Below are 13,147 nucleotides of genomic sequence, written 5' to 3'. Positions count from 1 at the left end.
TAGTCGTCTTACTTCCATGACGTTGTTTTTGGCCGCAGCCTTACACACCGATCACGTTTGCTGGTCTTCTGGTTTGGTGTAGCCTGTTATAACTTCTCCCAGACAGCTTCGGGTTTAACATTAAGATGCTGCAACTGAATATTGCCTTTATTTTTATGAATTATTCCATAAGCCTACTCGTGGTCATCACACGTCAGATACACACACATCAAAACAGAGAATCACAAAAAAGACAGGACCTAAGAGAATAGGACATGATCGACAGGTGAATTTGAGACGGAGATGCACTTCATCCTAAAATGTAAAACATTCAATCAAATAAAGAACATTCACTTAAACAAATTCACCTCTGCGATATCAGATTTGAAACTGGTTAATAAGCTTTTCAAATTAAAAGTACTCCAGGTAGAAGGAGACGGGGCAGATCTCGATATGTATCAACATCCCACAACCTGAGGGTGATATTAATGTTCATAATACTGTATACTGAGAGAGCGAGAGAGAGAGAGAGAGAGAGAGAGAGCATTAATTAGACTAATTAGACTCATAAAATTAACACACAACATGTTCACCAACCTGGATTTGCACATCTAAGGTTGCCACAGGAAGCAGACACAACAACAACCATGTATTACTCTTTATTCTTTACAGATTGTATGTTTGTGATTAGTTTATTAGACTTTTTTGTTATATTTGCAATTTTCCTAAACGATGCAATGACTGGAGTCGTGGTCATATTGACACCTTGGTAATTAAAAGCCCAAATCCACAGTGCAGTGGGAGCTAATGAAACACAGTCACCCAAAAGGCTTGACAGAACTGATGACAGAAATAATCCACATTTTTGTGTGATGTGCAGAATTTGAAAGTTTTTCGATCCTGATTATTTCCTATTCCTGCACTTTAAAGAATGAAACCCAGTATAACCTTCAGATCTGTGTTGCAAAAGGAGCTGGCTCCAACAGCCTTGGCTCAGCTGGAAACATTCTTAAAGTATCACATTGCTATTATTGGAATGAAAATATCTCCCCTCCATTTTGGGAGGCTCCAATTCCAGCGTCCCATCCCACATGGTTCTTCAACAATAATGTTTTCCTGGTCTAGTATTTCAAGTAGGAAGATCTCAGACTCTTTCCTGGAAAGAGAGACAGAGTGGAAAACACTAGCTCCTTTCCAAAAAACAAAACGAAACCTTTTTGCTTCTGTAAAAATGTAATTTAAACACTTGTTGTGTGTCAGATTATCGGAAAATAAACTAAACACACATCACACACACAGCCAGAGTATACAGCAATAAGAAATTGCCACTTTAGAGCAAAGTTCTAACTATTTTCTTTGTTTTGAAAAACTCTTGATGAGAGTAACTGTTCCATCTTGCGCTCATAAAAGCAGAGGACCTACCAAGGAGCAAAGATGGCATGCAGCAGTTTGCAATCACCATCACTCTGCCTCCATGACACAAAGGGGAGACTTCCACGCAGCAAGCCTTTGATTAAAACAACGGCAGAACATCAAGTCCCATCGTTGTGCCAATGACACACACAGCATGGAGAGGCTGTGGCATGTGTGGTATATTGCTTGTGCTTGTTCATTTGTGCACATGAGTTTGTTATTGACACAGATGAGGAACAAGTGTCTTAAGGGACCAAACTTCTTCAATTATATGGCATCAATTGTGATATAAGATAGAATTCAATTTAGTCCTGTATATGAGTTGAGTTCTGTACGAAGCTTTTAATGTACCACGGTTCATCTGAAGTGATCCACAGCTTTATTCAAACATAATGGTGGAAATCCTTCACGTACAAGTTACTTTCCCTTTCCATGATTTCCAACAATAATAAACTTCTAACTTAACTGTACAACTAAAGCATATGACTGACACTCCTTTCTGCACATTTCAAAAATTTAAGGGAAATAATTGTGTTGCGACACATTGCTTGATAAAGAATAGCCTGTATTGTCACACACAGACACACTCACACAAGCCAAGTGTAATGTTGCTACTGTTTAATGACTGAAGTTGATACTCTGCATGCAGCCTGTTATAATTTATTTACTACACATAGTGTATGCAATTATTTCAATTTATTCTAACATTATCCCTTCCTCAGCCTTATGCAAGTGTTTATAACCCACAGAGTGGCAGGCACTCAGACATGTGCAAGTCATCAAACTTTTATGTAAGTTAATCAAGCTGACCTGAAAACATTTCACGAAACTATGAGCGAATCTGTTTTCTTCCAGCGTGACTCATACCCCATCCTGACGGACTCTGGGGTTTCAGATATTGAACAGACCCCTTGTTGATTGAAGAGCAAGTAGGGGAGAGTATGCAGAACAGACACCCACAGCGCGCTAATGCACACATCCTGTTGAGAAGACGGGTCGCCCTGGAGACCAGACGCAGGTGTCCTAGCAGGAGTGCAGAGAAGATCCGTATTTGCCCCGAGAGCGCCTTGTCAGGGATGAGCTGTTTATGTGGATCATGTTATTGAGTGGGAGAAACATGCAGGGGCATGTCTGACTGGCTCCTGCAGGCTGTGATGGTTTTCTCGCCAGAAGTCATTGGTGTAACAGTGGCAATCAAACGCCTCGAGGTGTGGGGTTGTGTTCTGAGCGTTGATGGTTCAAATCCCCAGACCACGTTGGAAAATACTGTTTAGCAAAAGAAAATAGCCTTCAACTCGTTTAAGGACTCCTACTGAGGTGCCCTCAAGCAAGGCACCTAAAAGCAAAGCCACTTGAGCAGCACTACTACCTTTAAGACTAAAGGTGTACCTGCAAGCTATCAAATGCAAAAAATAAAGTGCTTTATTAGTCCCATTGGGAAATTCTGTAAGCATTGCATCAGCAAACCTCCAATTATTCAAGTACTCCTCATCAGGATCTTGAACACAATTCCTTTGATGAAAATGGTAGTGAAAGAGCGAAATGTGTAAATGAAAAATGCAAGAGAGTTTTGCTCAAAGTGAATGTACACCCTGCTTAGTAGCATGCTCTCTAATGTGTTTTCTTTAGCCTCAGCTTCAACTTCTGTAGAATGTCAATATTTCGCACATGGGAAGCTGTCTATTATTGCCTCTCATCCAATGTCCACATAAATAATGATTTACTGGCGCCCCCCAGAGGCTATATATTGACACTGGCACAAAGCGACTCAAAACCTTACAGGTACAGTCTTTATTTCTCAAAATACATACAGAAAACGCTGCAGCAGAAATGATTGTAACATGACAAACCAGGTAAAACAGCCCTGAAACCAGTACTGACAGATTTTTGTCAGTATACCAAGAAGCAAAGGCACAGAGAAGGTTAAAAATGAAACTGACATTGGAGTAAATGCAAATGTTGATTTGAGTTTGTGAAGTTCCATCATGAGATAATAGTACAGTGGTGCACATTACAGCCATGTTAAAGAGGTAAACTGTCATTCTATCAATTCAACAAGATTAAATTTCACAGCCTTTAAAATACTTTATTTTGCATCTTATATTTCATGACATTTACAATAAAATATTGAAAAGTGATAAATAATTACATAAAAAAATAATCAAAACAATCTTCAAGGGTCTCAATACGAAGCAGAATTCCTCTTTTTTTATTATCAGCGATCCAGGTGTGTGCGCTCAGGACCAAGAAAAACTGCCTGTGATGGCTTTCTTCACATTCTCTCCATCTTAACGGATGCCACTGCTGTTCTCTTTAACTTCCGCCTTGTGTTCATGAGCCGATACACAACAAAAATTATACCAAGCACACTTACAAGAAGAAATACAAAGATGACATAAAGGGCAACTTCAGCATCATTAGGTGAAAGCTCCAGACCCAAGAAGTCCACCGTGTTCAAGGGCAGAATTGGGACAGGTGTATGCAGAGTGCTCACAGTTGTGCCTGTTGGAAGAGCAGGACAAGAAACAAGGGAATGTAATTATCTATTTCTGTTATATTTTGAATTAGGACCAAATCTAACATCTGTTTCATTAAAAAAAATAAGTTTTTGTTGACATAGTGTTTCACATTCTCCCCCTCCCAAATCCTACGGTTACATTGTTTTCGAATCTGTGGATAAAGCATTATGTTACCTGCAGGTTCAGGGTTCAAACACTCATGGGGCCCGAGGGCCGGGTCTGGAAAACCATTGCATGTGATGATGGAGGCGTAGCGTGACGCTGACTTTTTAGGGATGCGAGGAAGGGTGGGGTCGGAGCGGTTCACATAGAAGAGTCCAAAACGCTCAGAATAGCCAGCAGCCCACTCAAAGTTGTCCATTAATGACCAGGCTGTATATCCTCTCAGGTCAACTCCATCCAGAACATAGGCTGAAAGATCAACAGTGATGGCTACAGTTAACATGCATGTAGTAAAGAATAGACTGTAAGGTAATGTTTTCATTTGCTCAGTATAATAACAAATTGTACAAAAGCAACGAAAAGCTCATATATCTGTCCAGTACTTGGTTTTTATTGGGTACCTTTAAGAGCCTGGTTAATGTAGTTTTCATAGTAGTGTGTTCGGTGGATGTCGTTCAAGTTCACCGCTCCTCGTTCTGAAATTCCATTCTCCGTCACATAGATGGGTGGGTTTCCGTACTCATCCTTGATAAACTTGAGTATTTTCCTAAATCCAAATGGAGTGATCTTTAGCCAGAAGGAGCCAGATTCAATCCAGGTGCGGTCATGGGTGGTTCCAGTGCCCCTGGATATTGGATTGGACATTGGCTGAGCGTTAGTCAAATGTGTCATGCCTATTTCAGGATCTACCTCATTTGGTCATTTAAACAGGCATGGATTTAATTCCCTTTTGTGTCCTGCTCGGGTCCTGCGAGGCACAAAAATACACCCATGGAACTTAAATGCAACCTACCTGTCGCCTTCATAATCCTGCTGTTTTCCCAAGTCGACGGGGAATGAAAGAACCGAGGTGTAATGGTTGAAGCCAAAGTAATCATGAGTCCCTTTGATCCTCTTGATTTCCTCAGGGGTGAACGCAGGAAGCCTATATTAGAAAGAAGACCAAAAACAGGAACACTATAGATGTGCTCTAATATTCATCTGTCATTTACACTGCATGTTTCTTTGAACAGTTAGTGGAGGACGTGGAAGTGGTGTAAGACAGAATGCATTTATTAATTGAGGATTCAACATCAATATCTGTCTATGCAATAATAATGTTATATATCAAACACCAAAGTGATTTCTATGCTCATGATGGTATCAACAGTTTTTCATTTACCGTGATTCAGGGAGACCTGCGGCAAGGCTTCTTTTACGAATGATTGTTTTCATCAAGTCAGGATAATCACCGTTGAAGATGGGATGGGCGAACCAGCCGATGAAGAACTGCAGAAAAGATTATATGTCCTATGATTAGAATAAGTAAACTGATCTTTTCACTTCAAGTGCTTTATTGAGCATTATTTTATTTGATAATGTCTGAACCGTACTGATGCATGAAGCCCTGCCCATCTGAGCAGAGTCGACATTTATTTCTGTACCTGCAAGTAGCGTTTGGCTGCGTCCACATCCTCCTGCTTATATGGGTTCTTTGGCTCTGCCCAATCAGAATTGATGGTAATGGAGATGAGGCCACCCTGCGTTGCTCGGTACTTGTCATTGTAAAGGTGCCAGGCCTCAGCATGGGCCTTGATCAGGTTGTGGGCTGCAGTATATTGCTTTCCCACAACACCTAAAACAATTGAGGCATTATTAACACTACTGTACAATCATACAGCACGGTGTAATGTATTCTCCTTGTCCATTGATTAACCATAGTAGAAATGTTGGTAAAACACAACAAATTACAGCAGTTATTCAAATTTTGTTAAGTTTTTTTCACTTACGCTCAGCAATAACAAAAATGTCCGACTCGAAAAGGGGGATTCGATTTTGGAAGTTTTAGTTGACATGACATTATTTTCAATCTTATCTGTCAACAACTAATTTTGTGTATGAAGCCTTGTTTTTACTGATTTTAAGCAACAAAGAAAATGATTGTGATATGTGAGGGATTTGTACAACTTTTAGCTGATCCATACAAAAAAGAAAGTTTTCTACATTGTGACATAAAAATTTATAAATACGGGAAGTATCTTGAAAGAAATTTGGTTGATCACCTGGAGCGAAGGTACCGTATCCATAGCCAAGGTTGGCTACAATGTAGGGCTCATTTAGAGTGATCCAGAACTTTACTCTGCTTCCCAATCGGCTGAATAAAATATCAGCATAATCTCTGAATCGCTGTACAATGGTTTCATTCTCCCAGCCCCCCACTTTCTGCAGAGCCAGAGGAAGGTCCCAGTGGTACAGGGTCACCTGAGAAAACAGAGAAGAGGAAATTTATACTGCAGCACTACATACTTTATCTATGGGTGATGTTTTTCTACTTTGGGGCCAAATTATATTTTTCTATGGCAATAACGATTTTCTGCTAAATGCACTGCTAATGTTCTTGCTACTACCACTACAAGCCATCAAAGTCAAACATTTTCAAATAAAGTACTTACAGTACAGTACATATAGGGACCATTAATGGTTTAAAATAATATTACTGCCTACCTGAGGCTGAATATTAGCAGCTTCAAGGGCGTCCAGTAATCTAAGGTAATAGTTCAGTCCAGCGTCATTAATGTGGTTGTTAGTGCCATCAGGAAGCACTCTGGGCCAGGATACAGAGAAACGATAGTGGGTCACCTTCAACACCCTCAGCACGTCCACATCCTCGTCAGTCTTGCTGTAGCTATCACAAGCAATATCGCCATTGTCACTGCTGTCCACTCTCAAAGGAGTATGGGCAAACTTGTCCCAGATACTCAATCCTTTTCCATGAGCTCTCCAGCTCCCTTCAACCTGAAATGAAAGAGTTGTACAGTGCCAGCCATAGTTAACCCTCCCTTGGTGCGTCACCCTGTGTATTGATAGATTGCAGCAGAGTAAATGTATTAACATTCCTTACTTGGTAAGAGGCACTGGCAGTACTCCAGTTAAAGGTTTTGGGAAAATGGCCATAAAGCACCTTCTCGCCATCTGGTAATGGGAAACCATTGTCCTTCATGACTTGGTAATAATAATGAGCAGAGCGTTTAGGCGTCCTCGGTCGATGTGGGTTAGTGAAGTCCACATGGTGCAGCCCAAATCCAACTTCGTACCCATTGAGCCACTCAAAAGAATCCATGAGAGATGTTGCTATGTATCCTTTCACCTTCACACCGTCAAGATTATGAGCTGTGTGAATTATGTTAGGAAAAGATTCAATAGTTAAATGGACATTTTTAGAGAGGCTGTCTATATTTCATATCATATAATTCCAGAGAATATGGTGAATGGTCCACAAGTGGTCATGAAGGGTACTGGGTCTGGCCCTGGCAGTGACACATTGATCAAATTTCAGCTTCAGTATGCTTCAGCATTAAGGGACCTAGCAAACAGTATGCTCTGAAACTTATGTAACTCATGTACAAACTCACCCTTTAAAGCTTCGTCAATGTAGGTTTTGAGGTAAAATACTCTGTCTGTGTCATCAACTGTGGTCTTAATGTCTGTTGCTACTCCATTCTCCGTAATGTAAATCTCTGGATCTCCATACTCCTCTTTGATCCAGTTAAGGAGTCTTCTCAAGCCCCATGCTACAGCTCTCTGGCTGCTGATGGCAGTCGTTGGTGAATCGCCCTCCTCTGCTTCTGACACATCCAGGTCGTATTTATAAGATTGAGGGGTAAGTCGTGCTGTAATATGGTGCGCAACCTTTGTAGTGTAATGATTTACACAGAACATGTCAGCAGTTCCCTTAATGAAGCTCTTTTCTTCGTCAGTGAAAGAAGGTAGTCTTGTCTCTGAGAGACCTTGGAGTTCACTTTTGTTTCCAACTTGCCACTTCACTGCATCAGGATAGTCACCATTCTTGAAAATGGGGTGTGCGAACCAACCCAGGTGGAACTGTAGAGCGCGATCAGCTGCCACCACTTCACGGGGAACATTAACATCTTTAGGTTCAATCCAATCAGCACTGAGGGCAATGGATACTAGACCACCTTGGGATTTGCGATACTTATCATCATATGTGTGGTAGGCCTTCGCGTGTGCTTTTATAAGGTTGTGTGCAACTGCGTATGGTGCAGTTCCTGGATTCTTGACATTTGGTGGGATCTCTCCAAGTCCATATCCTGACCATGCAATCGTGTGGGGCTGGTTGAAGGTCATCCAAAATTTAACTCGGTCTCCAAAGGTGGCAAAGCAAAAATCACAGAAATCATTAAATATGTCAATCATGTCAATATTGTCCCAGCCACCGAGGTTTTGCAAAGCTTGAGGGAGGTCCCAATGGTAGAGTGTCACCATGGGAGTGATGTTATGTGCTAAAAGGCCATCAATGAGTGTATTGTAGTAGTGAACACCTTTCTGGTTCAGGGAGGAACGCCAACCATCAGGAAAGATCCTGGACCAGGACAAAGAGAATCTGTACGACTTCACCCTCAGAGCTCGAAGCATGTAGAGGTCTTCTTCAAGTCTGTGGTAGCTGTCACAGGCCACATCTCCATTGGCATTATCAGGAATGCTGCCAGGTTTGTGGGTGAATGTATCCCAGATACTGGGCCCTTTCCCATCGGTATTCCAGCCACCTTCAATCTGGTAAGCCGAAGACGATACTCCCCAAATGAAGCCCTCTGTGAAAGTGCCGTAGTGGTAGAGTTTTCTGTGGAATTTTGACTGGTGTGAGAATTTCTCCCAGACAACCTTTGATTTAGACGGAACTTCTGAGGGTAATAAAACAGTTGGACGACGGGTACGTTGCATCTCTACCCCTTTATAAACATCACCTTTGTGTGAACCAAATCCATTTTGCTTGATAACCTGAGAGTAGAAATAGGCAGACTGCTTTGGGGTTCTTGGTCTGTCTGCATCCTCAAAGTTGACATGATGTAGCCCAAATCTTTGGTTGTAGCCTTGATTTCCCTCAAATCCATCCATGAGTGACTGCATTGTGAATCGCTGCACATCCAATCCATCTAAGATTATTGCTACAAAATGGACATAAACAAAAGCACAATAAAATTTAGATTCTCTCAGCACTGTGTAAACGGTGGTTTCCTGTTAGAAAAACTCCAGAAACTAACCTTTCAGGGCCTCATTGATGTAACTCTTCATGTACTCTATTCTGCTGACGTCATTGAGAGTGTCCCCACTGTACTCAGTAGGCATACCATTCCCAGTTATGTGGATAGGTACTTTGGTAACCTTCAAGTATTCTGTGGAAATGTAATTCAGAAGCCTACGGAGACCCCAAGGTGTAGAATAGATCCAGTCAGAAGCTGTAGAGGGCCATGACAGGTCCACATGTGGCCAGAAGTCACCCACCCACTGAGGACCAGGGGTGCAGCCACCGTCACTGTTGTTGACCAGCCGGGAGGTATAGTGGTTTATTCCGAAAAAGTCAGCTGTTCCACGTATCCTCTGGCTCTCTTCAGCAGTGAAAACTGGAAGTCTTGCAGGCTCTGAGAGGGGACACTTGTTTCTTTTTTGTTCTATTTGAGTCTTTAGTGTTGCAGGATAATCCCCATCCACAAAAATGGGATGTGCAAACCAGCCCAGCATGAACTGCAAGTAGCGATCTGCAGCTGCTATGTCTTCAGGTCTGGAGGGGTCCATGGGCTCGGCCCAGTCAGAGTTCAATGCAATGCCCACTTTCCCTCCTTGTGTCTTCCTGTACTTGTTATTGTAAACATGCCAGGCCTCAGCGTGGGACTTGAGCATATTGTGAGTAACCTGCAAAGCCAAATAAAATGGTTGGGTAAATGTAAAAGAATGACAGTGAAGCAGTGTGTATTTACATTGCAGACCATCACTCTCACCTGATAGGAGGCAATCACATAGTCTTTTACTCCGGGCGGATGCTCACCAGTTCCATACCCAGCGTGGCTCACCACCCAGGGGCTACTGAATGTGTTCCAGGTCTTGACTCTGTCTCCAAACCTGGAGAAGCAAAAGTCTGCATAGTCCATGAAAGCTTCAACAATGGACGTGTTCGTCCATCCACCATCGTCCTGGAGTTGCTGGGGCAGATCCCAGTGGTGGAGAGTGACAACAGGTTGTATGCCAGACTCAATGAGGGTGTTGATCAGCTTGTCATAGTAAAGAGCCCCTTTTTCTGATTGACTGCCCCGGTGGCCTGAGGGGAAAATACGAGCCCAGGAAATGGAAAACTGGTAGGCGCTGACATTGAGACCTCGCAGGAGGTAGACGTCATAATCCACCTTGTGGTAACTGTCGCAAGCTAGATCAGCTGTTTGATTATCAAAAACATTGTTCTCATGGCCAAAGCGGTCCCAAATGGTCTCTCCCTTCCCATCTTCTAACCAGCCACCTTCAACCTTGAAGGACTCACTGGAGGTGGCCCATTGGAAGCCAGCGGGGAATGATTCATTGAGGAGGGCATCACGCTCGGTCAGTGTCATGATGGCAAAATTGCTCCAAGTTTTGCAGTAGGTCATAGAACATGATGATGTTTGAAGAGTGTTTCTGTTTCTGTCAATTTGCTGTGAATGGCTGGAGACAAAAAGAACAATGTTTTGAAGATAAAATTAGATGGGAATACTTTCACTAGGTGAAATCCAACAAATATGTTTTATCATAGACTAGGATTGGTTAACTGGTGGAATCAAGCTTCAAAAAAATAGTTTTTGTTTTCACACATGCTGTATTAGTACAGTCCTTCACTGTCTTTATGTGTTAATATACCTTTTTGGGATACTGTCAGCTAGATGTAACAAGTGTTCCATGTCAATTCCATGAACATTTCGGTCTCCACTGCTCAACGCTGTAAAAGTATGAGAATGTATCATATATGTCTTGTATCATAGAATACATCTGCTCTTATTTGTTATCAAATTACATTTCCTTAAATCCTTGAATCTGTGATGCAATTTTTCCCTACATAATTATGTGCGTTCTGTCTCAGGTATTAAATGAATATATATGTATGCAAGAACATTACAATCACAGTATTGTATAGGATTATTATATTATAGTATATGTAATAGTATATAATCATATAGAATTAGTTGGATTTTTATTATACTTTTATATCAATAAAAGTATTAATATAACTTTAAGTTTGCTAAAGTTGTTACTCTTGGTTAATCATGTAGATTACCTTTTAAGATTTTTGTATCTGACAGCAACTGAGAAAGAGAACAGCCAACGATGTCCAGCTCATAAAAGAGAATGGGTTTGTCTCCACACTTTCCCTACAAGAGAACACTACTGTTTAATACACGTCCATGTGACAGAATTCCCAGAATAAGACAGTAAAGGACAATTTATCAACTGAAGAATCATCTTTTGCAGTGAATTTCTACATACCAAAACAGTTTGCAGTTCCTCGGCCAGCTTTTGTCCAGTGGTGCAGTCATATTGAATTTTAATTGAGAGGAAATCGGAACATTTCTGAAATAGAGATAAATATGTGAGTGTTGCTGTAGTGAAGCAACACTACTTTTCCCTGTCACAACCGAACATGTTTATCAAACAGCATTATCTATTTGGAGAAGTCTTGATTTAATCACATTAACGTTTTGTATAGGAGTACTGCTGGGGAATCCAGCCCTGACATTGATTCTTTAAACAATGTGTTTATGTTCTGTGTGACTATGTGATCTCACCAGTAGTTGTGTGTCACAGATGGTTGAGACTGTACTGGTCTTTCCTCCAACTGACACTTGTCCATCTGAAACACAAAACATGTTAATGCAGTCATTCATCTTCACTTTTCCTCCCCTATTAAATGAACCACACTCTCATTTCCTCTGCTCCGCTTCTCCAGGCCCTTATCATGACCTTTGGTACATATGGTGAACAGATATGGACACCACTATCAAGCACTGCCAGGAGTACTGCACATCTAATAAAGCTGGACATTTACGAAAGGCGATAAGGTAGAAACCCTCCAAAATATGACTACATGCCAAAGTAACTCTACTTTGACTTTGCTGGTGTCCCTGTTCTCAGTGTATCATCCATAAATCCTGAAGTATCTACCTACCTATAAAAACTAACCAAAAACATTTGCTATTGACTGTATTTTGTACTGGAGCCCCAGTGGGTCATATATAGCTACTTCATGGGGGAATTTAAGGGGAAAAATATACAAGAGGGGGAAAAAAAGCATACTTTTATTATGATTAACCTTGTTTTTCTCCTTTTCATAATATTTCAACATTAATTTATATTTTTAGATTCCATATAGGTTATCTCAAAGAAATGATTCATCTTTAGCTTTCTAGCTTTGTGGAAAACATCCACACTACACAATCCACTAAAATATTGATATCCTACCATGCCTGGGAAACAGTTGGTAGTAACGGCGGTAGACACTGGCGTGTGCATCAAGAGCATTTTGCAGCTCAGCATCCCTCAGCTCATCCAAGCTGCTCAGTGTCACCCAGGAGTCTGCCAGCTCTCCAAACTCTACAAACACAAACTCTGCATACTGCTGAAACATCTCCATCAGCTCCTGGCTCTCCCAGCCTCCGTACTTTGATCTCAGGACCTCTGGCACTGTGGATCCATGCAGGACGACCAGAGGCTGAAGGCCCACGTCCAGCAGCTGTTTCAGCAGTGTCTGGTAACAGGTAACCACAGCCTGCTGCGGCTGGCTGGAGAGGCCCGTGGGTAGGAGCTGAGCCCATGACAGGGGCACTTTGAAGTGAGTCACCCCTCTGCTCTGCAGGTACTCAAAGTACTGTTTAGAGCCTGGAGGTAAAGGATGGCTGCAGTCTGAGATGTCCCACACTGCTTCTTCGAGGAGTTTGTCATCCAAGGCTTTCACATGTTCGTTGATCATGGGGCCTGCGAGAAGCATGGCCTGATGGTGAACATCATGTTTCTGGCACATGCACCCATATACAGCGATCAGACACACACAGAGAAGTTTCCCCGGTAACGGCATATTGTCAGAGTGTGAAGTGCTGATTGAGCCGCCTCTTATAATAGCTGTTCACAAGCGTGAACTTTAAGTTGTGATACTTTATGACATGTGTGGTAAGAGTGGTCACACTGGTCCTTGAATGCTTCTGATAAAATACTGAGGGTCAAACAGGTAAAAAAAAACTATGACTAAAGTATGTGTAGAGGTCAAGAGCGAAGTTAGAGAT

General features: G+C 41.7%; 2 protein-coding genes across 2 annotated transcripts in view; both read right to left on the bottom strand.

The window, feature by feature from the left end:
- The window catches only part of slc39a10 (solute carrier family 39 member 10), a 216,687-nt gene that overhangs the window by 17,674 nt on the left and 185,866 nt on the right, over positions 1-13,147 (bottom strand). The gene's annotated exons all lie outside the window — the stretch shown is intronic.
- On the bottom strand, positions 3,665-12,942 carry LOC139208196 (lactase/phlorizin hydrolase-like). The gene is made up of 17 exons (XM_070837796.1): positions 12,330-12,942; positions 11,657-11,721; positions 11,358-11,441; positions 11,149-11,242; positions 10,734-10,812; positions 9,848-10,514; positions 9,113-9,761; positions 7,466-9,016; positions 6,955-7,223; positions 6,558-6,848; positions 6,116-6,314; positions 5,498-5,688; positions 5,236-5,342; positions 4,867-4,998; positions 4,475-4,698; positions 4,086-4,322; positions 3,665-3,894 (listed from the first exon to the last, which is right to left on the bottom strand). Exons 1-17 carry the CDS (start codon positions 12,940-12,942, stop codon positions 3,665-3,667), a joined length of 5,682 nt encoding a protein of 1,893 aa, XP_070693897.1.

This window comes from Pempheris klunzingeri, chromosome 10 (genome assembly GCF_042242105.1).
Source record: "Pempheris klunzingeri isolate RE-2024b chromosome 10, fPemKlu1.hap1, whole genome shotgun sequence".
NCBI classification, from domain to species: Eukaryota; Metazoa; Chordata; class Actinopteri; order Acropomatiformes; family Pempheridae; genus Pempheris; species Pempheris klunzingeri.
This window is presented reverse-complemented; position numbering and strand designations above follow the sequence as displayed.